Source organism: Crocodylus siamensis, chromosome 6 (assembly GCF_052110815.1).
Source record: "Crocodylus siamensis isolate JL-2025a chromosome 6, ASM5211081v1, whole genome shotgun sequence".
NCBI classification, from domain to species: domain Eukaryota; kingdom Metazoa; phylum Chordata; order Crocodylia; family Crocodylidae; genus Crocodylus; species Crocodylus siamensis.
This window is the reverse complement of record NC_143400.1, coordinates 45,250,540-45,278,461: the sequence shown is the minus strand read 5'-3', so window position 1 is coordinate 45,278,461 and position 27,922 is coordinate 45,250,540. Positions and strand designations below refer to the sequence as shown.

Sequence of the window (27,922 nt, the reverse complement as noted above, 5' to 3'; positions counted from 1 at the left end):
GAGTCTAAGAGAGTTAGGGCTGGATGTTTGTCTTCAGAGAACCTTCTCAAAGTTTTAAAAGAGTTTGAAACAGCTCCAGAGCTGTGGTCTTTTATCACCTTTTTCTTTGTCTGTGAGGAAGGAATGCATATTTCCAGTAACTTGTTACTTCTATTATGAGGCCTAGAAACATTTCATGGCATGCCACATGTCTCTGCATGTTGAGATGTGTACCAACTGGTCCTAGGATTTACAACATCATTATCTGGAGAGTGAAGATGATTAACTATTAAAAGACAAGTCAGCTGGCCCGGATGATCTCCACCCTAGAGTTCTAAAGGAACTGGCCGAGGTCATTGCAAGTCCCCTGGCACAACTTTATGAGTACTCGTGGTGCTCTGGTGAGGTACCGGAGGACTGGAAGAGGGCCAACGTGGTCCCCATCTTCAAAAAAGGCAGGAAGGAGGACCCGGGAAACTATAGGCTGGTTAGTCTCACCTCGATCCTAGGCAAGCTGTTCGAGAAAATTATGCTGGCACACATCCAGGAGGGGCCAGCAGGAGACTGCATGCTTAGGGGCAACTAACATGGGTTCAACAGTGGCAGGTCCTGTCAGACCAACCTGGTGGCCTTTTATGATCAGATCACCAGATCATTAGACGCAGGGGTAGCAGTGGATATAATCTTCCTGGACTTCCGGAAGGCTTTTGACATTGTCTCTCACCCCGTTCTCATTAAGAAACTGGGGGGCTGTGGTGTAGACACCCACACAGTCAAATGGGTCGCCAACTGGCTGGAGGGCCGCACCCAGAGGGTGGTAGTGGATGGGTCCTTCTCAACCTGGAAGGATGTGGGCAGTGGGGTTCCGCAGGGCTCGGTCCTCGGGCCCACACTGTTCAACATCTTCATCAGCGATTTGGATGAGGGGGTAAAAAGCACCCTGTTCAAATTTGCTGATGACACTAAGATGTGGGGGATGTGGGTACATTGGAAGAATGCAACAGGCTACAATCAGACCTAGACAGGTTACAAGGGTGGGCGGATGAGAATAGGATGGGTTTCAACACAGACAAGTGCAAGGTGATGCACCTTGGGAGGAACAACCGGCACCATACCTACAGGTTGGGGAACTCTCCTCTTATCAGCACAGAAGCGGAAAGGGATCTGGGGTCATCATTGACTCCAAGATGAACATGGGCCGGCAGTGTGGGGAGGCAGTTAGGAAGGCCAACCACACCTTGGCATGCATCCACAGATGCATCTCGAGCAGGTCCAAGGAGGTGATCCTCCCCCTCTATGTGGCACTGGTCAGGCCACAGCTGGAGTATTGCATCCAGTTCTGGGCGCCGCACTTCAAGAAGGATGTGGAGAGCATGGAGAGGGTCCAGAGGAGGGCCACTCGTATGATCAGGGGACAACAGGGCAGGCCCTATGAGGACAGGCTGTGGGACCTGAACCTGTTCAGCCTCCAAAAGAGAAGGCTGAGCAAGGATCTTGTGGCCTGTTATAAACTAGTCAGGGGGGATCAGCAGGCACTGGGGGAGTCACTGTTTCCCCGAGCACTGCCAGGAGTGACCAGGAATAACGGTCACAAGCTGGCAGAGGGTAGATTTAGGTTAGATATCAGGAGGCGTTACTTCACAGTCAGGGTGGCTAGGAACTGGAACCAGCTTCCAAGAGAAGTGGTGCTGGTTCCTACCCTGGGGGTGTTTAAGAGGAGGTTAGATGAACATCTTGCTGGGGTCATTTGACCCCAGTACTCTTTCCTGCCATGGCAGGGGGTTGGACTAGATGATCTGCTCAGGTCCCTTCCGACCCTACAAACTATGAAACTATGAAACTATGACATTTGCAAGGGAACCAGTGGTTTCTCTACCTTTTGACCACAAATGCACTATGCATGACAACAGGGTCCTTCAACACCCTGCACAGAGCGCTTTTTGAACTGGACGTAGTGTAGCCATCTCTGTGTGGTACCACGGGTGAGTTTAATGAGCACTGTTGAAGAACCCTAACCCTAACCCTAACCCAACTCCTCCTTATGGATGGAGTCCTGAAGCACAGAGAAATGGTGGCCGGGGTTTTTCCATAGGGGTCAGTCTTTATTTAAGCCTGCTTTCGCAGAAGTCAGAGCTATAAATATCTTCCATTGGCTGCATAGGGACCCAGGTTTGGACAATATAGGTGCCTTTGAAAAATCCTACTGTAAATCTGTGGCATAGCTGGGCTTTGAACTTGGAATTATGAGGACTCAGTTCAGTACCATATCTGTAAAACCTCCCTCCATGCCAGTTGATTATCAGTCATCAACTATTATCTATTATGACAACTGATGCTGACAACTAGCTGTGAATTTTGCTGTGATTAGCATTGCGTACGATTTCATAGTGTTCCCCTGGGTATCTAACTACTGATTTGAACTCTGTTTCTAAATTGCTTCTCCTGAGGAGATGCCAGATATTAGCTCCTTTCTGTGTGGCTGCTGAGTTAAAACGACCAAGGTCAGGAAATGTTCAGGCCACAGAGACTCAGAAACTTGCCATGGACAAAGAAAAGATGTCTCTTAATTGATGCAAAACTCTTATGACCCCTGCACAACCATGGGGGTCATCACAGAGTATATTCACAGTAGGCCAGTACTTGTGTTTGTCTCTGTCTCTCGATCTCCCTATAATAACTTAACAACAGCAAGTAGACATTAGTGTTGATCTGGAATAGAATACATTTGTAGAGGTTCAAAGATTTCATTTCCTCATTTTGGGTTGACTTATTTAAAATCATTTATTAAACAACTTTTTCAGTGAATATTACAATCTGGTGTTCAGGGAAGGCACCTCCCCCTAAGATTCATTTAGCTCTGTGGAAATGTCTTGATTGTATTTCCCTGGTTAGTTAGTCAATGATAGTAATGTCTCGTCTTTTTCTCCGCATTACAATAGTGGATGCTTCATTTTGTTTCTTCTAGCCTGACATCACTCAGAACTGGCCAGTTACTTATTGGTGTTTTGATGTAAGCAACACGATGATGAAAATAAGGTGATGGTGACATTTCTTCCTGATGTCATCCAAAAAGTGAGTATGTTTGTTCTTTAGTTTCCAGTTGGGCTGTGTGAGATGGTGAAATGGAGAATGGCATTTTCAGAGGCATGAGAATTGAGAACATAATTTCTGGTTCTCATATTTCCAGCACTATAAATGGGTCTGATGGCCACAGATCAGGTCCTTCTTTGAATCATGCTTTTTTTTCCTTTGGGGCAGTTATTTAAAGGTATTTTGGATCTGTGAAGAGCAGAGTTGCCTAGTGGGATTTCAAAAAGCTCCTGAAAATCAAACTTCTGTACACTTTAAAAGAACCTAAGCGCCCAGACTCTTCCAAAAAATCTCCTTAATCACTATGTCTCTGTTTTCTCATTTGTAAAATTGGCATAATATTTCTGACTTATTTTGTAAAGCATGTGGGGATCATTGGTCAAAAGGATAAATTAGTGCTACATAGTCTTTGTTGTTGTCTATCTTGTATCATTGTTATTTATATTAGAACTAAGTAATGGTTAGAAACCCTAATCATGGACTTGGGCCCCATTGTGCCAGGCGCTGAACAAACACATCAAATTCCTGGTAGTCTGTAAGCACTACCATGATGAATTAGATTCAACCTGAGGCAACCAATATCAAACTGGCGCGTTCCCCTGAAATGTTGTAAACAACTACATCTCCATTGAGTGATACTTGGCCAGATCTCTAATTTATGTTCATTTGATTTTGTTCCACTATTTTTATAATCTGCCTAGGCTGATTGAACAGTCATAGTCAAAGTGGACTTCAAATGGAAAATGAGTTGATACAATAATATTGCAGAGAGAGATCCATACCACACTGAGATGTATTCACAGAGGTGTTTCAGGGAAGTCATGGGAAAGGATTCTTCCATTTCACTTAGAACTGCAAGGGCCTTCCCTGGTATCCTGTGACACCACACTGAAAGAAAGATATGGACATATTAGAAATAATCCAGTGGTGTGCAGTAAAAATAATGAGGAGTATAGGAAATGTGACTTATGGGAATGGGTTGGAAGAACTGGCAATATTTAATGAGAAGACTGAAGAGATACCCATCCATCCAAAAAAAAAAAAAAAAGAGTGTTTTAAAGAAGATGGTGATCAACTTTCTTCTGGGTCCAGAGAGAACAGGTCAAGAAGGAATTGCTTTACTTTGCAAGACAAGAGATTTTGACTAAATAGTAGGCAGAACTTTCTAATTAATGCAGATGGTTAAGTATGGAAACAGATCATCTAAACAGGTTGTGGAATCTCCATCACTGGAAGTTTTGAAGTGCAGGCTGCACAATGACTTGGCCTGGATAGTGTAGACAAGGATTATTCTGCCTCAAGCAGGAGGTTGGACTAGGTGTCATGTCCTGAGGTCCCTTCAAACCCTATTTTTCTATCTAAGGATTAGGATCCCTTCTCAATCTTTTGAGACTTAAAATGAAGCAAAATGACTAATTCAGAAGACCAAGACAGAATATGGGACAGTTTAACACCTCCTGTGTCATCAGGTTCAGCTCCTGGCTATCTCAGGATATGAGCCCTAATCTTTTTCATACACTGAGATTGAAGGAGGTTAATAACTTAAAGATATTGCATAGCTTTTTACTCTTAGCAAAATTGGATATATGTTCCAAAATGCAGAAATCACTGGGTACAGTTCTGTGGCCGGCATTTAAGGAGTCTAAATAGACTAGGTTATCATGAAGGTCCTTTCTGAGATTAAAATCTGTGAACACTTGATTAATGATTTTTTTATTATTCATGATGAATATGATCAACAGTTGAAGTAGGACAAAGGTTAACATCATTTGCTTACAAGCAGTATAGAAACAGAATTGTTGGGATTTAAAGGCGATAATAATATTTTCTGTCACGCCCATTATTTCAAGATTTTGCTGATAAAAACCCACAATAAATATGGCAATTTCATGTCTTAAAGCTACTACCAAACACATCTATATTGAACATTTGATAGATTTAGAAATTAAAAGAAAAAAGAAATAAAAAAACCCCCATAACCTGAAAGCTGTTTTGTTTGACAAGTGCTGGAATCTTAAGCTTTTTGACTGAAAAAATAAATACTGTAATTTTTAAATTTTGTGATGATGCAACTGGAATTATTATTATTATTATTTTTAAGAAAGATTTTTCAACCCCTGCTTTTTCATGCAATTGGAAATCCAATTAAAAAAACGGAAAAAGATCTTTCACTTTCAGATAGTTCTAGAGGTACCACTTAAAATCATGAGCACATATGAGATATGATCTAAACTTAAAAAACTGTAAGAATTTGTTTAGTCATTTGAACTATTTTCCCCCTCAGCACAGTTGGTGAAGGAAGGATGGAAAACCGGACTGCTGCAGCAGAAGAGTTCATCCTTGTAGGGTTTCAGATTGGGTGGAAGGCAAAAATTCTTGTCTCTGTGGGGGTGGCATTTGCATATATCTTGACATTACTTGGTAATGTGGTAATTTTGTGTATTGTCTGCATTGAGAAATGCCTACACACCCCCATGTATTTCTTCCTCTGCAACATCTCTGTGCTGGATCTATGTTTTGCATCAGTGACTGTGCCAAAGATGCTGCAGAACCTCCTCTCAGGGCATAAAACCATCTCCTTTGCTGGCTGCATGGCTCAGTCCTACTTCTACTTCTTAATGGGTACTGTGGAATACTTCCTGTTGACCTCCATGTCCTATGACCGATATGCTGCCATATGCAACCCACTGCGCTACCCCACTGTCATGAATGGCCATGTCTGTGCTCAGATGGTGCTGGGCTGCTGGCTGGGTGGGGTCCTTTCTGTCCTGTTTCCAACCATCTTGATCTCCAGGTTGCCCTACTGCCGTTCTAGGATCATCAACCATTTCTTCTGTGATTCTGGCCCCTTGCTGGAGCTGTCCTGCTCTGACACTCACATGATTGAGCTGATGGACTTCCTGCTGTCATCGCTTGTCATTCTCTGTTCATTAAGCCTAACAATCATCTCCTATGCCTGCATAATTTCCACCATTCTCCACATCCCCACTCCTACCGGCCAAAGAAAAGCTTTTAACACTTGTGTCTCCCACCTAACCCTGTTCCTAATGTCTTCTAGCATCTCTATCTTCATGTATGTAGTTCCATCCCAGAAGTCCATGTCAGAGATACGCAAAATACCTGCAGTGCTCAGTAGCATAGTTAACCCTCTTCTCAGTCCCTTCATATACACCTTACGGAATGACATGGTCAAGAAGGTTTTCAAGGAAACTTTTATCCGGACCAAAAATCTTGTGGTTCCCAGCATATGAGATTTATTCTCCACTTGTGCTGCTACTTGCAAAATGGGGAGTGAGACATAGGAATGGCCAGACTGCATCAGACAAAAGGCCCATCTAGTCCAGGATTCTGTCTCTGACAGGGGCCAGGGCCAGATACTTCAGAGGAAGATGGAAGGAACCCCAGTGTAACCAACTCTGAGACAGTCTGCATTCTGCGTAGATTGCTTCCTCATTCCTAATAGTTAGAGTTTGGCTTTAACCTAGAAACCTAAGGTGTCTTTACATCTGCTCCTGAAGCAGCGGGGCACTAATTAGAGTGGCTCTCGGGAGTTGCTCTAATTAAAGTGTCTGCAGCATCTCATGTATTCAACATCCTGTGCTTTTAAATGGTGGTGGGGCAATTCAAACTCATTACAGCACATCAGAACAGGCATCCTGCACATCTACAGGAACCCCTAGTTTCATATTCCTATAAAGGATTATTTATTTCAACCATTTACTGTTCTAGCTTAGATAGTTTTCTATTTATCCAATCCCACTTTGAATTTTGCTCAATTCTTTTTTAGAGATTTTAATTTATGGACAGGGGCAATGAGATAATCTACTCTCACTTTCTATATCAGTGATTCCCAACCTTTTTTGTGCTGTGGACTGGTACAGAAGTGGAGGAGCTGTGTGCCTACCTCCCAGGGCTGCCCCACCTCCCAGTGTTAACCCTACATGTCACTGCCAGTGGCAGAAGCTGCTCACCTGGGCAGACAGATGGGGGCTGAGCAGGGGGCTCATGCCACAACCCAGCAGCTAACCCACCATGGCCCAGTACTGGGCCACAGCTTGGTGGTTGAGAACCACTGTTCTATATTACCTGGACCTTCACTTTACCCAAAAAGTTCCTTTGATTTCATGTGAAAAGAGAGTGAGGTGATAAGCTCCAAATTAGCCCTATTCAAATCACAGCATATTTTAAATGTGTTTACCATGTCCTCATCATTTATGTCCGCTCTTAATTTAAAGATCCCACATCCTTTCAGTCTTTTGATAGATTTCACAGTGCTCCCTGATCTTTCTCTATTGTACATTACTATTCTTATGATGTATTGACAAGTCCTTTTTCCAGTACTCCAAAGGGCCAGCTTCTGGCAGGACGCTATCTCCTCTCCTTATGGTATTGTTGCTTGTATATAGAGAACTGTGCTTTCTGATGACTGTGTAAGTTGTAATGTAGATACAGTTGTAGATACCTAGATACACAGATGTCATGCCAATAGGTCTGATATCATTGTGCAGTCCAAATTCCAAATCATAACAAACCATGGAATTTCATCCACTTATTTTAGTCAGTTCCTTCTGTATTGGATCTATTATTTGATATTTGATTAAAACATATCTTCCACAAAGGTAATCAGTCATTAATCTAAAAAAAAAAAATTTGAAAATTTGAATTTCCTGCCTCTTTTCAAACTTGTTCGTGGATGATCCCCAAATCTTGGAAATCTGCAAATTATTACTATTTGTCATGTGAGCTGGATCTTTTAAAATCTTTCCCTAGCTGGTTAAAGGGCTGTCTCATGTCTGCTATTCCCCACCTCCAAAAATACTTCATGCCTTCAACAAGTGATAGAAATGAAGTGTTGTATGAGCTGAAGGGCTGGTCAGTAGTATGTCTGGTTTTTCCTAAGAAATAGGGAGGGAAAATAAAGCAGGAATAAAAGGAAATATGGCTAAGGGTGTGATTATTATAATGGGAGGTGTGACTGTAGAATGTGTACATGTACCTAAAATACAACTTAATTGGGTCTGATTTGACTTCCACAGATCACTAAATACTTTTCAGTTGCTCATCAAATAAAGGATTTTATTTTACTCTTTCAACCTTTTGTGTCTGGAGTGGTATTCTTGGGAGGTGTTGACAAGTCCTTCTTACAGTTTTCCAAATGGGCAACTTTTGGTAGGACACCTTCTGCTTCCCTTATCTCATTACAGCCTATTAGATAGAGAGCTGTGCTTTCATGGCATGGTATATAAATGTCCTTGTAGATTCACAGACCCATAGCTTTCAGGCAAGAAGGTATGATTAAGAATTATTACCCATATTCCCCTAGAGCATTGGCTCTAGCATTTTCTAGAAAGGCAATCTGCTGTTTTAATTTTGAAAATGAAGAGAATTTTTTTATGCTTCAGCATTTGTTATAATGGTTGATAACACTTATTGTTGAAATGCCATTATTTTTATTTTTAATTTTAACTTGTTTGCCTTTAAGTGGCAGGCATTAGCTCTTTTAACACTTTTCTGTAATATGTTGAGATCTCTTTTACATTGAGTGCATTCTCCATAAAACAGTATTTGTGCACTCTTATCGAGTTGGCTGAAGTTCTCCAATGCAGTGGATTGGATGGGTGATCCACAGCATGCTTGGCTCTGGCAGATAAATAGAAAAAGATACTTCAATACAAGTAGAAAGGGATGAAGAGGTAGGGTATGCACATCTTACAACCAAATGTGTAGTTGAAGAATGTGTTCACATATGTGAGGTCCCTTTGGTCTATCTACTAGAGGTATTGATATCATTGAACCAGGGTGGCCATTCACCAACCACAGTAAGAATGACCAATTTGTAGTGACTCTGTCAAACTTCTTTGGCAGCTGAGCAAACCCCAGCTTTGGTCCATTCTTCGGTTCCTCACCTTGCAGATAGGGCTGGAAAATAGTACTTTGTCCTCAGATTACCTTCCATCTCTAGCCACTGAGATTTGAGGTAATGTCACATGGGAGAGATTTCATGGAAATCCCAAGGCTTTTGTAGGGTCCTTGGAAGTGTATGTTTGCTTGTCTCTAATTTCCTGGGCACTTTCAGGGTTGATCATTAGGTCAGCTTGCATTAGTTTGTCATTTGCAAAATTGTGGGATTTCACAGCTACATGTCCATGAATAAACATGACTGTGCAGTTGGTGTGAGCTCCCCAAAGTTCATAGAAGTGAAGCAATCCTTCAGGTCATCCTGTAGAGGGGATGGGAGGATTCCTCACCCAATAGTTTCTCCATGAAGCTTCCTGTTTCTGTTTGAGTTATAATATAGGCTTTGGACAGATAACCAGTCTCATCTGAAATAATTCAAATGACAGAGAATCTGCATCATCCCAAAGAGAAGCCAGTTATACAACATCATTAAATCACTACACCAAAAGCTTCACATGTCGCATAGGTAGCTCTAACCTGTTCCTATTCTGTTGCCTAAGGAGGAATCAGTGACTGAACTAGAAGCTGGTGAATGCTAAGGAACCAGGGATCATGGTCCATTTGATGTGGGTCAGTAAAAAACATCCATACCAGCAATATTATTGTTGGAGCTAATTCTGCAAAATGATGTTGGTGCTGAAATGCTGCCTAACTACCATGGACTTGTGTCCACATTTTTTACTCTTAACCCTCTTACTTAATATGTTTGCCGTAGAGCAGCTCCATCTCTCTTATGCCCATGCCTTCATTGAGATCCCAGTGTGAGGTATTCTTTCACCTCACTTAAATGTGTGGCCCAATCCAGGTCACATTCTTGTGGCCAAAAGCCTTTGGGTAGGAATATGAATGTATCCCTTCTTCCCAGGAATGAACTGGTTAGAGCACTCAGTTGCATTCACAATCTGAGGGGACTTGAATATATTTCTCCATGCCTGTTTTCCAACTGTCAGGTTGTAGACCATTGTTGGTGGGTTTCTGCATGGTCCCCTTGCTGAATGTGTCCTACTTTCCACGGAATAAATAATTACTGGGATAGCATAATGAGAGGATGATAAAGAAGGAAAGGGTACAAGCCTTTCTTCTCCAGCCTAATATTTTTAGCACTTTCCTGGGCCACGGACTGGCAGCCCCATTCCTAGTTCCTAAGACTAACTGGTATAGAATACTTTGCCATTCTGTAGAGTGGGGTCTAAAACCCAGCCCAAACCTCTCTCCTTGGAATTGCATGAGTGCTAGGTTTAGGTCAACCAGTGTGCTGACCTCTGTGGGCCTTGTTCTTAAGCACCTAACTGCCTTCATACACTGCGTACAGAAGAAAGTCCACAAATTCAGGGTTGTGGTTTCACTGAGGCAGCAAGGGTACAGATCTCCATAAGTATATGGATATTTAACTCCCATGGGACTCTATGTGATTTTGGAACTAGTGCTGGGTTGTCTACTAAACTCTTCTTAAAGCACTCTCAGAATTTCCTCCCCATAAATAAGGGGGTCCATACATGCTATAACAACAGTGTTATTTAGTAGGGTTGTGTATAGCTTTGGGTGCTGATTCAATTTGGAGGAGATTCAGCCCGACTCAGTGGCCGAATCTCTGAATCCAGAACGAATCAGGGGACCAGTTAAAAGATCCAAATCAATTTCAAGCTCTCCAAATTAATTCGGAAAAGATTCAGAGAGCTCTGGTGATTCAGGCAGTCCCTGCCACCTACAGCAAGGGAGCTAGACCTGGACTCCATGCTGGTAAGTAGGGGGCAGGAGAGAGGAGGTTGGGGGAAGGTGGAGGGGACTGTGGGGGGACCCCTGCCAGGCCCCATCCCCTGCCTGCTCCCTCAGCCCCCACAAGCACCTCCCGACCCCTGCTCACTCTCACGGCCCCACCCCCCAAGGCTGCCCCACCTGTCCCAGCTCCTGGCCTTTTAAAAAAAAAGCCCCTACTCACTGGCTACTGCCAGGCAGCGGGGGGGGGGATATTCTTGCTGCCCCCTGCCACATGGGGGTCTCTCCCATGAGCCCCTGACCCCACCCGCTCCCCCAGCCTCCCATGGCTGCCCCACCTGTCTCAGCTCTGGCCCTTTAAGAAAAAAAAGTAACCCCCCCCGCAAACTCACGAGCTCCTGCAGCAGCTTTGGGGCTTCTGGGGGCTCGTGAAGAGCCCTCCACACAGCACAGTGCAGTGGGGGGCAGTGAGGATCATCGTCCCTGCCCCACCTGGCAGGAGCCAGTGAGTTGGGGATTTTTTGGGCTTTTTTCCGAAGGCCCTGGATCTGGGGCTAGGCAGGGCAGCCATTGGAGTGGGCAGGGGATGGGGCCTGTGTGATTTGGAGATTCAGAGGATTTGGCAGCAGCTGAATCTTCAAATCAAATTCAGGCGAATCAATTTGGGACAGTGATTCAAATCACTGAATTGAATCACTGTCCCCCAAATCTGCTGGATCTGAATCCAAAGCGAATACTAGCTGCTTTGCATAGGCCTATTATTTACCATATAAATCATGTTCTTAGTACATTCCAGTGGATGACTTCTTCCCTTAGGCTCCTCTCTGTGAGCCTCAATGCCTTCATGCCCCTGATCGCCTCTTACAATATGGGAGTAGGAATTTATCTTTGGTCATTTAGGCTGAGATTTTCTTTTCAAATATAAGAGGGGTGTGATATCACAGAATGGTACAAAGCTGACATTGTTTATTTTTCACAACCAATTTACAGAGGATGAAAGAAGGCAAAGAGTAATTAAATGACTCTCTCAAAGGCAACACATGGGATTATCTGGTAGACCTGGAAGAGAGCCCAGATCCTCTTCTTCTGTTCCCTTCTTCTCACAAGGCATTATATCATAAAACTTCCTTATATGTTAGTGAAACCTTCTCTTGTGAAGGCCAAAGAGATTTAGATCCCTCAGTCACTCTTTGTAGGGCCTTGCCACAGGTCTCTGACCATCTGAGTGGCCCTCCTCTGGACCCTCTCAAGATTCTTCGCATCCCTCTTGAAGTGCGGTGCCCAAAACTGGAAGCAATACTCCAACTGTGGCCTAACCAGTGCCACATAGAGGGGTAGCATCACCCCTCTGGACCTCTTTGACATGCATCTGCTATTGTATGATAAAGTGCGGTTAGCCTTGTTGATCACTTTGTCACATTGATGACTCATGTTCATCTTGGAGTCAACTATGACTCCAAGATCCCTTTCCACTGCTGTGCTGTGGAGAAGGTCATCCCCCAGCTTGTATGTGTGTTGGTGGTTCTTTTTGTCCAGGTGCAGCACTTTGCACTTTGTCTTTGTTGAAATGAATCCTATTTCATTCTGCCCATTTTTCTAGCCTATCCAGATCTGCCTGGATCATTTCCCTACCCTCTGGTGTGTTAACTTTGACCCATAATTTAGTATAATCTGAGAACTTGGACAGGGTGCTCTCCACTCCCTTGTCCAAGTCATTGATGAAGACATTGAATAGCACTGGTTCAAGGACCAAGCCTTGTGGGACTCCACTGCCCACATCTTTCCAGGTCAATATCGACCCATCCACCACCATTCTCTGGGTGCGACCCCTAAGCCAGTTTGGCACCCGCCTGACTTTGTAATCATCTACATCACAGCCTGTCAGTTTGTTTATGAGAACAGGATGAGATGCCATATCAAAGGCCTTCTTAAAGTCTAGGTAGATGACATCATTCATGACGTCATTGAGGAATTCATCCAACCAAAGATATCTCTGAGAATGAGACCTGCTCTTCCCACCAACTTTCAGAAGGAGGCATCCAAAACATTTTGTCAGGCCATCTTCAGAAAATAAAATAGTTGTAGCTAATTGGCCTCATGGGAGCCAGCCAGCAGTGACAGAGAAGTATAGGATACCACACACTGCAGGTATTGTAAGTGGCAACTGAGAAACGGAGGAGGGTGCACCATCATGAGGGGGTCACAAAGTGCTGCTTTGTGTGCTGTTATTTAGCACAGCACTGACCTCAGTTAGAACATCTCTGTTTATTAGCTTCTGTATTTGGGTTATTTGGCAATTGGTCTATGAATTTTGAAGGTCTCCATTGTTCTGGGACCTGAACAAGTAAACAGGACATGATTTTTGAGGTGGAAGGTTGAAGAGATTATATTTACAAGATAAGGTTCTTCTAGCAACATTTATAGTGTAATAATTTATTATTTGCTTTGAAAGCCCACAGCAGAAGCTCTAGGCCAGGATCACGGGGTCTTGTAGAAGGCAAAGATTATCCCTTTCTTAGAACGTTGCTAGTTTTACTCCAAATCAAGGGATCAACTGTGGAAAGGCTAACATAATTAGTTGGGTTGGAGTGATGGGATAATAGACTGGTGGGTGTTAATGAAATATTTTGATAAACAGACAACCAGAGATGGCCTTATGGCAGGTGACACTGTCTGGTGTTTTTTGGGTATCACAATAGCAGTGAATTTTGAGGATGGACTTCAGGAAGAAGACTGTTGCAACTTTGCAGATTACTTATTGGCTCTGAAATGTTTCAGTTATGTGTTCAGTTTGGTCAATAGAACATTGCTGCTGTTTCTCAGGGAATAATTCTTACAGGATATATTTAATTTGAAACCACTTGCAGAGGATTGGTTTTGAGGCACACATTACGTTGTGTGTCCTAGAGTCTAAATTCAGTCATGAGAAATCTCTTAATCACCAGTTGCAGACCCCAGTGATTGGTTCATTTGAGTTGTCTGCCCATGGGTAGCTCTGAGGAACCAGAACCTTTTTTTGCTGTGCAGCCAAAATGAAGGAGAAGTGTGCTCTTAACAAGTACTTGGGGAAGAGCTTGAACAGATACTTTGGACCTGATGTGAGAAGCATCTATGCTGTTTGTGATGCAGAGAGTAGCTGTTTCTGGTGAAAAACTCTCGTGTCCTCAACTTGGCTTCACAACGCCAAACCTGTAAGTACCTCTGCAGTAGTGTACTGCATAGATATTAGGTCTGTGTGAGTCGACAGCTGTCTGGCTGCTTCAGATGTCCATGATCTGATCCAGAGCTCTGAAGCTTCGGAGCTGCCTTGAAGATCTGGCCATAGGGTATAATGGGGAATCAATGAAATATCTATAACATTGTTGTTTCTTGTCTGATTTGGATGAAACTTGCAGAAATTGTAGCCTCTGCTGAGAGTATGAAACTTGTCAAGTTTCAAGAAGATCAGTGCAGGGGTTTGGGGGAAACTGTACCTCAAATTCTTGAAAGCCAAACTCATGTCACAGCTGTGTGTCACGCCACAAGGGGGTGAAAACTGCAGGGATGGTGGCCCTTACCAAGGCAACAAAGCCTGCCAAGTTTCAAGGAGATCGGTGCAGGGGTTTGAGGGCATCTGCACCCCAAGCTGCGGACAAGCAAAACTGGTGCCATGGGTGACACTGCGTGTGCTAAGGTGCAACGGGGTGACAGCTACAGGGATGGTGGCCCCTGCTGTGATGCCTGCCAGCTGTGGAGGAGATAGGTGTGGGGTGGGGGGGCGGTTTGGGACAGACAAAACTTGTGCCAAGACTGTCTGTCCTGGGCAGTTGATTGTCTGTATTGAGTCTTTCCTCTCCTTAGCCTGGTTTTGTAGGTGCTAATTAATGCTTATTAAGTCATTATGTAGTAGCTAGGTCCTGTGTATTGAGCTGGTCCTTGAGTGGTCTCTGAGTGAATCATGATTGATTGGTAACTGGGAACACAGCAGCTCAGCAGCCAGGCCTGCAGCAGCCTCTCCCCTCCCCACCCCAAGACAGACACAGTAAGACCCACAAGCACCCATGGCACCAGTTTTGCTTGTCTGCAGCTTGAGGGGAAGTTCTCCCCCAAACCCCTGCACTGATCTTCTTGAAACTTGGCAGGCTTCATCCTCTCTTTAGCGTCTGCCACCCCTGAAAATTTCATCCAAATTGGACAAGAAACAACAAAGTTATAGATATTTTATTGTTTCTCCATTATACCCTATGGCCGGATCTCCGAGGCGGTGCCGAAGCGCTTCAGGAAGCCGAACAAAGAGGCGCTTCGACCCGGATGTGCTGCTTCCTGCCCCAAAGCATCCAAAGCTTCTCCAGATCTGAAGCTCTGTCCAAAGACTTGCACAGCCCTAATAGACACCCTGTCTCTCTCCTCTGTCTTCTATGTGCAAAAATAACAATCTTTGCTGCAGGCTCTGATGCTTTACCAAATACCTTCCCCAATAGGATCAGGGATAGGTTGAAGAGAAGGGAATATTCACTTCTCAGGACCTGAGGTTTAGGAGCAAGGATTTGATGCACACCTTTTCTTTTCTGCAATGGTATATTTCAGATCCACTGTATGTTCCCAGCTAGATCCTGTGGGGAGAAAGAAGTTAACAGACAATACAATCCCTTCCACTTTCCCCCTTCTTCTTCTAGCTCTTCGGGTTCCTGGGGGTTGCTTTCGTCATACTGTTGGTTGTTGTCTTGTGTTCACATACACTCTTGTAAGAAGGTTGTTATAGTTATTTTGGTATGAAGGAAGGGATGCCTCTTTCCTTTTTAATAGTTCTTATTAAATAAACGTTTCTACCGTATTCATTTAAGGATGCACCAGAAAATGACCAACAGCACCACAGTGGTGGAGTTTATTCTCCTGGGGCTCACTGATGACCACCATCTAAAGATTTTCCTCTTTTTGATTCTCTTACTGATTCTGCTTTTGATCCTCATGGGAAACCTTGCGATTGTTGTAATCACCTTGGTGGATCATCATCTCCAGACCCCCATGTACTTCTTCCTCAGGAACTTTGCCTTACTGGAAGGCTGCTTCACCCTTATCATCATTCCCAACTTCCTCTACAGCCTTATGACAGGGAGCAAAGCCATTTCTTTTACCAGCTGTTTCCTTCAGTCATTTTTCTTTTTCCTCTTTGGCACTTCTGTGTATTTCCACTTGGCTGTGATGTCCTTTGACCGCTATATGGCCATTTGCAACCCACTGCATTATGTCACTGTCATGAACAGCAGGGTCTGCCTCCAGCTGGTGCTAGGCTGCTGGCTGGTGAGTTTCCTATTCGTCTTTCCTGTCACTATTCTGTTTTCTCAGTTGCCCTTTTGTGGCCTGAATGTCATAGACCACTTCTACTGTGATGCTGCTCCATTGCTTCAGCTCTCTTGCACGGACACAGGTTTCATAGAAATAACTGTCTTGATTACAGCTGTTATTACATTACTCGGGACTTTGACAGTAAATGTTGTTTCCTATGGCTGTATCATCTCCACCGTCTTGCAGATCCCATCTTCCACAGGCAAGAAGAAAGCCTTCTCCACTTGCTCTGCTCACCTCCTGGTGGTTGTGGTCCTGTACGGCAGCTCCATCTTTAGGTACATCCGGCCAGCTCAGCGGGGAGGACAAGCTTTTGACAAGGTTATTTCTTTTTTCTATGCTGTGGTGACCCAGCTGTTTAACCCATACATCTATGCCCTGAGGAATAAACAAGTCAAACAGGCCTTGAAGGATGCTGGTGGCAGGGCATTTTCTAAGCATCTGAGACATTCCTGAAAGCCAAGATTCCCAAGGCACAGCAGTTCAGTGAATGAGGATGGTGACTGGCTGCATGGCCAACTAGGAGGCATTGCGATCGCTCATGTTAGGATTGACTGGGTCAAGAGGTGAGGTGTATTGTATTTTTATTGCTCTTCTGCACATGACCCAGTCTAGCCAGGAGAAATTTCTCTCTTTAAAAAAAAGATGGTTTACATTTCACTGCATTATGTAGGCCCCAGTAGCCTAATGGATAAGGCCCTGGCCTCCTAAGTCAGAGATTGTGGGTTCAAGTCCCATCTGGGGTATAATAGACTTCCAGTAGGAAGGATTTTTTTCAATGACAGCCAGTATGGGTTTGTTGTGGGTAGATCTTGTCTTTGTTCCTGCCCATGGTAGGGGGTTGGATTTGATGATCTCTTTGATGATCCCTTCCCACCCTAGCTGCTATGATTTATGACTTGTGCACAGGACAAATATTCATGCCACAAGAAGAAGTGGTTGCTTGTAAAGACTGGGGTTTCTATTATCGTTGTTTCATGTTACTGGGTGGCCAATAACAATCCACACCGTAATACAATAATTGAGTCTTCTCTTTGCCTTACTGCATCTTATGTTTTTCTGTCCCTGCATGTAATGCCTACACGTTCCCCCTCTGTTCCCTCTGTGTCGTTATTAGCAGTAAAATGAGTGAAATAGCCTTTTGATTAAGTATGTCAGAAGACAATGTAGTACCTGTACCCCATTATGCTTGGTGTTTGTCCCTATACAGTAGTTACTGCTTGAATTGCTATGGCCCAGAATGAACAAGATGTTAGATTTGAAACTGCAGTGGTCCCTTCTGGCTTTAAAAACCATCAGTCAAATAAGTGAACTGAAAAAAAATGGAAGTGGAATAGATGATTGTTTTGGAAATACTGAAGTAACTACATTACTTTGTCTGCCTATATCTAAGATTGTAAAACTGGAAAAATAAACACATTGGAAACACTGGCATCCTTAATATGGGTCCTTCTACCTGCTTTCTGGCTTGCTTGAGTTATTCCTGGGTTGCTTGAGTTCTGGTTTGACACAGAATTATCTTATTGGTACAGAAAGAGAGAGTTCTGCTGGGACTATCTGTATGAGATTTCTCCACATTCATTCTTCTGAAGGGATGTACCTGTCTTAGCAGTAAGACTCCCCATGTGCTGGGAAGTGGAAATGTTGCATAGGGAATGCCCAAGAGCACCACTGAAAAAAACTTGGGATTAAATAAAATTTGTGCCAGAGATTGCTGACTTCAAGCACATGTGAAGCACAATGGGGAATACCCCAGAGTGATTTCTGGGCTTCACATCACTGCATGTACAAGGGAGTGGGTGGCCAGGAGGTATTCAAGAATGTGTTGGTGGGATGCTACTGTCAGGCTGTGGCTTTGAATCTAGGCTGTTGTGGCCTTGTGTTCATCCCAATACATTACCTCCTCAGTTGAGGATTGGGGCAGACATAAGTGATCAGAATCTGATAGAGGCCATGGGTCCCCCAGACAGATCTAGCTTCTGGCTTCCTGGCTCCCCTACACTTTGGTTCTGCTCTTGGTTATTTCTTCTGCCCCTGGGTTTCCTTCAGACCTGGCCACTCATGACCTGGCATGACATAGTTTGTGGTGGCAGTGAACACACCTTGGCTGCCCAAGCAGCAGGGCTTCTCCATACCTCCCTGCCTGGGGGTGAAGGGCCAGGTTTGCAGTGGAAGTGCTCCCTCCCTACCCGATTCCCCACCAGAACAGCCAGCAGGGAGAGGGAGGTAGTGGGCAAGGAGGAAAGCAGGGTGAGAGGAGGTGAAAGGGGGGTCATGGTGGCAGCTGTAGTTGGGGCTGGGCAGTGGGGAGGGAGGAGGGAAGGGAGGGGAGTAGGAAGGGAGCCCCAACAATAGCTGGCAGGGAGGGGGAGGCAGTGGGGAGGGAGGGAGGCTGCAAGGGCCTGGGCAAGGGGTCATGGCAACAGCTGTTGTTGGGGCTGGGTGGCAGGGAAGGAAGGAAGGGAGGGAAGTGGGGTGGGGAGGGGAGGGGGGTCACGGTGGCAGTGCTCCCTGCCACCCAAGTCCTGACAACAGCCAGCAGGGAGGGGGAGGGGAGGGAGGGGAGTTGAGAGGAAGCCCTGCTGCAAAGCAGAGGCAGGTGTGGGGAGGGAACCTCCCATAGTGGAGGCTGGAGGAGGAGGCAGCAACAATGGAGGGAGTCTTTACATGGCCGGCCCCAAAGGCTGAGTGGAAGGTGAGGGGGGCCGTGTATACACTCCCTGAAATCTTTCATTCTTGATGAGAAATTAGCTAGTAAGGAAATAGAAGTCCACCCATTTTATTGGTAATTAAAAATGGGAGTAAAAGTGTGAGCAAGTTATTATCTCTCTCTTTCTTTCCTTTGTTTTTCTGACTTTTTATTTCACACTGTCCATCCACCAGTCCATTAACACCTCTTTATTTTTTATGTATCCTGCTAATTACCACTCCTAACTAATTAGAGAGCTAGATTAGATTCTATTCCACGTAATGTACTCATATGGTCCTTACCAAGCCATATAAGTGCTGTGTTTGGCTGGCCATTATTCAGTTTGCATCATCTAGCTCCCTCTCCAGGCCACCCTTGATGCTCACTCACTGCACCTTGTTTTGAAGAATTTTGGACCCCAACTCCTTGCGGTGCCCAATGACTAGGGAGACAATGATCCAATTGCTCATGGATCCTGTTACTCATTAGCCAGAGCAAGCAGGGAGCAAACACCAGCACACATGGCTCTCAACAGCTTTATTCAAAATGGAGATAGCTTCAGCAAGGGTCCATCACAGACACAGAGCCCATGAACCAGGGGAACTGCAATGAACAATAGTTTTGCCCACATTTATACACTTTGGCTTATACTCATTAACATTCACTCCACCTCTGTCCCTCCTTCTGTTCCACCCATTTCTCCTCCCGTTTCAAGCTCCACCTCTGCTTACTGTTTGCTTCATTAGCATGGAATTCCCTATGCATTTCATTCATTTACATGCTATTGTTCCTTGTTCTCTCATCTGTCAGCAATAATAGTCTAGTTCCATCCTCTTTTGAACCCCGCCTCAGGTAGTGAAGGCTGCTATTCAATCCCCCCCGCCCCTAGTCTTCTCTTCTCTAGACTAAATAAGCCTAGTTCCCTCAGCTTCTCCTCACAAGTTATGTGCCCCATCCCCCCCACCATTTTCATTGCCTTCCACTGGAAACTGTCTAACTGGTCCACATCTTTTCTGCAGTTGAGGGTGGGGGGTGGGACTCACATCCTTTCAGTAGTGGGAGGCCCAAAACTCCAGCTGTGGCCTCACCAGTGCTGAATAGAGGAGAGTAATCACTTCCCTTTACCTGCTGGTAATGCTCCTACTAATGCAGCCCAGCATGCTGTTAGTCTCTTGGCAACAAGGGATACTGTTGGTTCATATTCAGATTATTGGACACTGTTACCTCCAGGTCTTTTCTGCAGAGCTGCTGCCCAGCTAGTTAGGTCCCAGCCCGTACTGGTGTGTGGGATTGTTCCATGGTAAGTGCAGGACTTTGCTCTTGTCCTTGTTGAACCTCATGAGATTCTTTTTGACCCAATCCTCCAATTTATCTAGGTCACTCTGAATCCTAGCCCTACCTTTCAGTGTATCTACTACATCCACCAGCTTAGTCTCATCTGCAAACTTGCTGAGGGTGGCCTCCATCCCATCTTTCAGGTCGTTGATGAAGATAATGAAGAAAACCAGTCCCAGGAATGACCCCTGGGGTACTTCGCTTGATACTGGCTGCCAACTAGACATTGAGCCATTGATTATTACCCTCTGAGCCCAATGCTTCACCCAGTTTTCCATTCACCTTAAAGTCCATTCATCCAGCCCATATTTCCTTAGCTTGCATGTGGGAATGTTGTGGAAACAATCAAGGCTTATTTCCTCCTAACCCCACAGATTTTCCTCCTTTGACAGTACGACTGTGGTGGAGACATAGAGCAGTTTAGAAATGTGCCCATAATACAAGTCATGGAAAACAGAATAGTTGGTGAGATGCACGGGGACCCTTTCTAGAAAAGGAAACTAAGCAGAGATAGGCAGTTCTTTTGGGTGCAGAACATAGCTCCTTCACTAGAAAAAAGTTAGAAGCCCCAAGAGTCTACTGCTTCAAACTGTTTTGCAGATGTCGGTTTCATGAACTCCATTTCAGAGTGCAGGAAACTGAGGTACAAGGAAGGGATATGATGTAATAAGTGATTCACAGAAGGCAAAAGTTAAAGCCAAAGACTGAAACTACATCTCCTCCATACAATTGCACAACACTTGCCAACAGTGGGAATGAAGAGTCTGTACAACTTTTTTTAGCTAGGACAGCAAGGGATTTTCACAACATCCTTCCTTTTCTTGAAGTTTCTTAACAGATTTTTTTTTCAAAGAGTCGTCAGCCATGCTTGTTAGCTAATTGGTCCCAAGGCATCTCAATCAGTGGTAAAGATGGATCTCACACTTCCCAACTCCTATACATGACAACGTCAAAAGGAGGGGTTATTTCTGAGGAAGGATTATGCACAGCCCCTGGTTTTGCAGAAAAGCATCAGTCCACAGACTTAAGGTAGATGCGGTCTGTTTAGTAGCTGTAGCCTATTGTTTTACATTGTTTTGCTAGTGTTCCATATGTTTGACAAGTTTTGACCATCACAACATCTGACTGAAGATTAGGAGACGTTTCATGAGCTGACAATTTAAAGTGTTAACAATTTGCAGGCCTTCTAGGTTCTGCACTATTATTTTCATTATTTTGTTTTTGGGGGGCAGAAAGAAAGGTGCTCCCCTTAGGGGCTTTGATCACATAGTTCCTGGCCAACATGGTGCCAGTCCCAGGAAAGTTTTCAATCTCAAAATGATAGTCAGGAAATTAGTTTGTGGGGACTGGTGGATGTGGGGTCAGAAGGTGTAAGTGAGTAGGTAATGGATGTGAAGTCCGAGAACCTTGAAGCTCTGTTATCTATGTCTTTGGCTTTCTGCAAAGGTGCAAGGACTCTGCTGCTGTTCTTCTACAAATCCTCCTTAGAGGTAAGGTCTATGAAATCCTTCCTTGTTCCATATCAGGATAGAAATTTCAGATTCTAAAACCAGCTATAAGAAATAATATAGTTAGGAATGAAACCCTTAGCCAAAATGGGAGATCAGATCTTTTCTGGGATGAGTAGCTGCAGGCACTAAGGGGTCTTTTGTGGTGTGAAATCAGAGTCCTAAAGATGTGTTTAGAAGGTAACTCTTTGGAGGCTGAAAAAGCTCAATGGGATTCAGGGGACCTGACCCCAAAAAAGGAACTTAAGAGGAGACAGATTGGTCTTCAATATGTAGAGTCCAGCTGCTTTTTTGGGGAAAATAGTTCTACTCTCAACAATCCAGGATTTATATCTGTAAACACCAGGGAATGGGCCTTTCTTTTTTAACGTCACGGATCCAGAGCTGAACAGAATTGGCAGAAGCTGCCTCACTGCCCCTGAACTGCTTTGGATCAGAGTTACATAGCAGTGTGTAGGTAAAATATTTGCTGCACAGATGAGATTATGACCCTTTTAAATTGCAGGGTGAGTCAGGGCACTGGCAGTGGAGAATGAAGCTGGAGTCTATGCAGAGGAGTCTTCCCAATTTGTAGAAGGCATAGTAAGAGAAGCATTTGACTGCAGACTTTCTGAAACAGGACATGAAAGGGGCTTATAGTGCCAGCATAGCTGTTCAGTTTGTTATGTATTGGATTTTGAGAAACAAATAGATACATTTTCCAATGAGATACCCTATTTCATTTTTTGTATTGAGAGGTGTCACAAATGAATTAGAGGATACCTGTACAAGCTGTTAAAAAGAAACTGCTTTGTTTACATAATATTGTGGCAATGCAATTGTGGCAACACCACTGCATTATAACTCCCCTTCATTCACGATCAAAACTGGGGAGAGTTAGCTATCATGAGTCAACTGTCATCTGTCTTTTGAGCTACCTGTTGTGTTTGGTTTTAATTCTTCTGGACTATTTTTTCTGAAGGCTTCTGGAGTGCCAAGCACCCAAAGGTCCTTGAGGATGTTTTCTGTATTTATTCTCATAAACTACCAGGAAACCTGGAATTAATTCTAACTTTCCTTTCCTTTTCTTTTTCTCTTTAAGCTGACCCAGAAGTGATGAACAATACATCAGTGGCGGAGTTCATTTTGTTGGGGTTGACCAACAACCGGTATTTGCAAATCATCCTGTTTGGGATTCTCCTTTTCATCTTCCTTTTGATCCTGCTGGGAAACCTGACTGTCATCACCATCACGCTGGTTGACCGCCGTCTCCAGACCCCCATGTATTTCTTCCTCCGGAATTTTTCCTTTCTGGAGATCTCCTTCACTTCCACCTTCATTCCCAGGACCCTTTACAGCCTCCTGATGGATAAGAAAGCCATTTCACTTCCTGCGTGTTTCATCCAGTTATTGTCATTCTTCTACTTGGGTACCTGTGTGTTTTTCCATGTGGCGATGATGTCCTTTGATCGCTACACGGCCATCTGCCGCCCCTTACATTACCCCACCATCATGAATGGGAGATTTTGCATCCAGCTGGTGCTCAGCTGTTGGGTGGCTGGTTTTGTTTTGATGGTTCCTCCCATTGTAATGATTACCCAGTTGCCATTCTGTGGGCCCAATGTCATGAACCACTTCTACTGTGATACAGCCCCCTTGCTTGAATTCTCCTGTACGGATACACAGTTCATTGAAATACTACTCTTGATTGCACTGATCTTTATCATACCTGGTACTCTGACCGTGACCATCATTTCCTATGGCTATATCATCTCCACCATCCTGCGCATCCCATCTTCCACGGGAAGGAAGAAAGCCTTTTCTACCTGTTCTGCTCACCTCCTGGTGGTCACAATACTGTACAGCAGTGCAATTTTCAGGTACATCCGGCCATCTCAGAGAGGTGGGCGGGATTTTGACAAGACTGTGTCCTTTCTTTACTCGGTGGTGACCCAGCTCTTTAACCCTTACATCTATACACTGAGGAACCAGCAAGTCAAAAAGGCTCTGAAGGATCTCTGTAGCAGGGCATTTTCTCAGTGCATCATTGAAATCTGAGGAGGTTCACAATGTATATAGACCTTGATTGACTTCATAACTTGCTTTATCAGGCTTTTTGTGAGGAAGCAATGATTGACAGGACAGTCATTGTCTTAACACACGTAGTTCAGTAGTTTTATAGCTCATCAGGTCAAAAGAGACCACTGGATCTTAGGGTCTGACCAGAAACATGTAGTAATGTCTCTAGTGATTGCATCCCACCAACTATATTAGTTTTGATTTTGAGACTTCAAACAAGACTGAATTCACAAGGTCCTTGTTTAACTCACATCTTAGCACTCGAACAATTTTTTTAACCACCACACAATATTTTTTGTGTCTTATTTCTTTACGTGAATATTTCTAGTATTACTACCTTCTCTTTTTTGTGTTTGTCTTCCACCTTTTTATGACTCATCACCAGATTCACGGTGTTGTTATTTCTAGCTGTCACATAATTTACTATGTAAGAAAAGAAAGAAAGAACTAAGATTTGAGTTTCCTATTGATTATCCAGGTTGTAGTTGTGAGGACTACTAGTGGAGGCCAGTGCAAAATCGTGACCCTGCTAAAGCTTTCGGGTTACATCCTATTTCACTTTAATGAACCGAAGTTGAATTTCCATAGAAATGGAACTGTATGTTTTGTTAATAATGCAAAATTTGTATTCCATGTAGATAGGCTCTTCTTGTTTTTCTCTAATGCACATACTTGGTAGGCATCCCTTCATCTGCGGCAGTCCTGAGGTGGGGGACAGAATCACCCAGGTGCATATGTAGGGGCAAGCAAGTCAGCAGATTCTAATCAGGAGCTAGGTATTGTGTTTAGGTTATATTTATTGTCAATGGGAGCTAGATTTGTAAGTGGCTTTCATGTATGTCTATATCATAATTTGTATCTGTATCTCTATCTCACCATTTGTATCTGCAGAATGTTTCTGAGTAGAAGTGAACAACGTATCTCTTCTCACACAGCTGCACAAAAATATGGTTTTTGTTGTATTTATGCCAAGTGGTTGTATTGCTACATAATATTGACCTTGTGCTGTAGTTGATTTTGCAACTTGTTACAGGATTTTAACTTTCGATATCCAAAAGGGGAAGAAAAAAAACAGAAAGAAAAAAAGAGAAAAGGAAACCATATGAGTGTTTTTACAGTCTGCTTCTCATATCTGTTGCTAGACAAAAAAGTGAATGAATGCATGCACGTTCAGATAATAGAGAGGAACCAGGCATGGGAAACAAGCCAGGTAGAAATAAAGATGTGTGGATCTTCATATTTTACTTGTTCTATTGTTTCACCTTGTTGCATGCCCCAGACTGGGTTCATAATGTGTCTTTTTTTTATAACTCAATTGATTGTGGTCTTCATATTTCTAATCAATAAACATGGTAAATTTGATCTCTTGAAGCTATTTTCAAGACACAAACAGTTAACATTATCATGAGGGGTTAATATGTGTCTTTTTTTCCTATTTAGCCTGTGGCAAGTCCACTGCGGAAGTGACCTCAGTCTATCTGCAAGACAAGGATGAATTTGTAATCAAATAGGCCCCTCCAAGAAGAAAGGCAGTAACATTATTCGTATTTTACAGAGCTGGCCATACATAAAGTGTAACACCCAGAAATCATTCCTGCCTCTGGCCCCATAAAAGTTATGTTCCTTTCTTCCTAGTGGCTCAAGCTGAATAGCATGAGTGCAGGGTGCCTCCCGACTCCCCCTCCAGCTCTCTGCCAGACTCCCTTATAATCTGGTGGGTAGGGTACACTTCTAGAAAATGGGAGAGGCAAGTTTCACTACTTAGAGGGTGAGGAGGAAACTGAATGCAGTTTTTTCCCTACCTGAGAAAAATCTCTAACATTTATTTATTTATTTGTTTGATTCCTATGTTAACTTTCCCCCACAAAAAGGCCCAAGGCAGCTTACAATAAAACTAGATAATAGGGTTGTGTAAAACTTCAGTCGTTGATTCGATTTGGTGGAGATTTGGCCTGATTCAGTGGCCAATTTCCAAATCCAAATCAAATCAGGAGACCCTTTAATCTCTCCGAATCAAATTGGAACCCTCCGAATCGATTTGGAGAGATTTGGAGATTCGGATATAGACACAGCTTTAAATGTTTTTTCTACATACCTGTGTGTAGCAGGTGGTTCATGAATGCTGTGATGCTGGGGTGCATGGAGTGTCCCACAGAAGCGCAGGAGCTGCCCTGCATGCTCGGTAGCAGACCAGAAGTGGACCAGAACTCCCCTATACCCTCCAGCTTGGGAAGTACTTCTGGTCCACTTCTGGGTTCGCTGTCAAGCATGCGGGAAGCTCCCCCGTGTTTTGTGGGACGCTCCATCTGCCCTACCATTGCAGCATTCAAGAGCCATGCCTGGTACTTTGAGGTATGTAGAAAAAATATTCTCCGAATCAGCATCAAATCTTCAGATTTAGATTCAGCTGAATCGAATTGGGGACAGTGATCCTAATCAATTAATTAAATCACTGTCCCCGATTTGGGCTGAATCCAAATTTGAATTGAATATGGCCCATTTTGCACACCCCTATTGGTTATGTCTCCTTTTCATCTTACAGAGTAGCTGCAGGCATATATATACTCAAGCTCAGAAGCATGGAAAATTCCCTCCTGCCAGTTTCCGTTTTAAGATCTAGACTGTTAACGATCTTGCCACCATTCAAAGCTCTGAAGTAGAGTATACATATGCCTTGGCTGGCAACTTTAGGTTTTACTGCTATTATGATATCAAGGTCTGCAGATGTTTCAAGGTTGGCAGATGTTCCTGGCATGGCACTGTTACCTGCCTCCCAACTCCAGCGAGCAGAAATTCAGTTGGGACAGGACAGGTTTTTCAATTCTCATCACTGATAACAGAATTCCTGAACTTGAGCCAGAGCAGCTCAAAGTCAGTGGAGAGGCTCCCATTGGCATCCACAGTCTTTGCATCAGTGCTATAAGGAGGCCACTGCCCCTGCAGCAGTACTTACAAGTTTACAAACACAGATAAGTAAGGCTAATTTTGTTACCCAAGACAAATTGCTTCTCTCTGCATTATAAATGGAAACAGATCAGCGCAGATTCTCTTAGCAGATGTCTGTCTCCCCACACTCTTCCCACTTGCCATGGTCTGCTCTTTAAAATATCTGGGAAACCACTGCACAAAAGAGTCCTTAGTGTTCATGAATCCCCATTTGCACAGATCCCCAGATCAACCATGAGGTATGAGGCAGGTTAGCACCTTACAGATTATGTAATTCAGACAGGCGTGAGTTTTTGTAGGTATCAAGCTACTTAGTCAGATAACGGGGTGGCTTAACACCTCAGAGCCCAGACCAGGTAACTCTTTAGGTGGATGGGGGCTGGCTGTTTTGAGATTTTTCTCAGATATTTTTCTCTGTACCCAGGACCGCTGTCCTATCTTGTGTCCCAAATAAAAAAGGTAAGGGATTTGCCAATATAATTCTTATAAATAAGATTCTTAGAAGAATGTCTCGGGTGAAGGATTCACAAGTTTCTTTAGAATATTTCTCCTTAAATGGCACTCCTTCTTGTATACAGAAATGCTGCATTTATCTCTTATATTTCTGGCATTCCTTTTTCCCAATTCACCATACTGTTTCTCTGGATATCAAATAATTAGGACAAGAGCATTACCTTTCTGTACCTTTCTGAGTATCCCAGATGCAGGTTGCATCACCCCTGTCTAACCCAAAATAATCCCATTTCATTGGAAAGTGAAGCACAACCTCAGGTAGCATTCAGTTAAAGTGGTATAAGGAAAAGTCACACTTAAAACCCCTGGGAAGGAAAGGTTAAGTTGACCTTTGGACCCTGGCAGCTGACTCCTTCTGCCTTCCAAGTGTACTATTTAAAAAGGTTTCCTTATTAGTTTTCTATTGCAATTACTGGCTAAATGCTATTTGTAAAAGGTTTTACTACCTTATTGTCTAAATCAATGCAAAATTAAGCCAGGCAAAGGCTGCATATATTCTCTTTCAGGATTTGTGGTTTGGTGGTTTTTCTATCTCATTCAGACCAGACAATTTAATCACAGCCCTTCTCCTGAATAAAAATGCTTGTGCTAGTTTCTTTCATTGTCAATAACTTTTAGAATTTTGTGGTGCAGTTGACCGAGTAGCTTCTGTGATAAAGCATAAGCAATAAAGTTGTAACGGGGAGAAAAAACAAAGACAACAGGTCTTAGCAAGTGAACAGGTTTTTACATATGATAAATTCACTCATGATAAGGTTCTAATTTCTCCTAGTATGGCTTTAAATGAATCATTCTTCATTCCAGG

The 27,922-nt window shown here is 43.6% G+C and overlaps 3 protein-coding genes and 1 non-coding gene across 4 annotated transcripts; all 4 read left to right on the top strand.

Moving 5' to 3' along the window:
- Positions 1 to 5,372: 5,372 nt before the first annotated feature.
- Positions 5,373 to 6,320, top strand: LOC149862548 (olfactory receptor 6J1-like). Its single transcript, XM_090053989.1, has one exon. The coding sequence runs from the start codon at positions 5,373 to 5,375 to the stop codon at positions 6,318 to 6,320; it is 948 nt and encodes a 315-aa protein (XP_089910115.1).
- Positions 6,321 to 15,579: 9,259 nt separating this feature from the next.
- LOC149862547 (olfactory receptor 6C74-like) lies at positions 15,580 to 16,524 on the top strand. Its single transcript, XM_090052984.1, has one exon. The coding sequence runs from the start codon at positions 15,580 to 15,582 to the stop codon at positions 16,522 to 16,524; it is 945 nt and encodes a 314-aa protein (XP_089909110.1).
- Positions 16,525 to 16,741: 217 nt separating this feature from the next.
- Positions 16,742 to 16,814, top strand: TRNAR-CCU (transfer RNA arginine (anticodon CCU)). Its single transcript has one exon. It is a non-coding gene; the product is annotated as a tRNA-Arg (tRNA).
- A 4,727-nt stretch (positions 16,815 to 21,541) lies between these two features.
- Positions 21,542 to 23,637, top strand: LOC149862545 (olfactory receptor 6C4-like). The gene is made up of 2 exons (XM_090053988.1): positions 21,542 to 21,582; positions 22,682 to 23,637. Exon 2 carries the CDS (start codon positions 22,696 to 22,698, stop codon positions 23,635 to 23,637), a length of 942 nt encoding a protein of 313 aa, XP_089910114.1. The 5' UTR covers positions 21,542 to 21,582; positions 22,682 to 22,695.
- Positions 23,638 to 27,922: the final 4,285 nt, after the last annotated feature.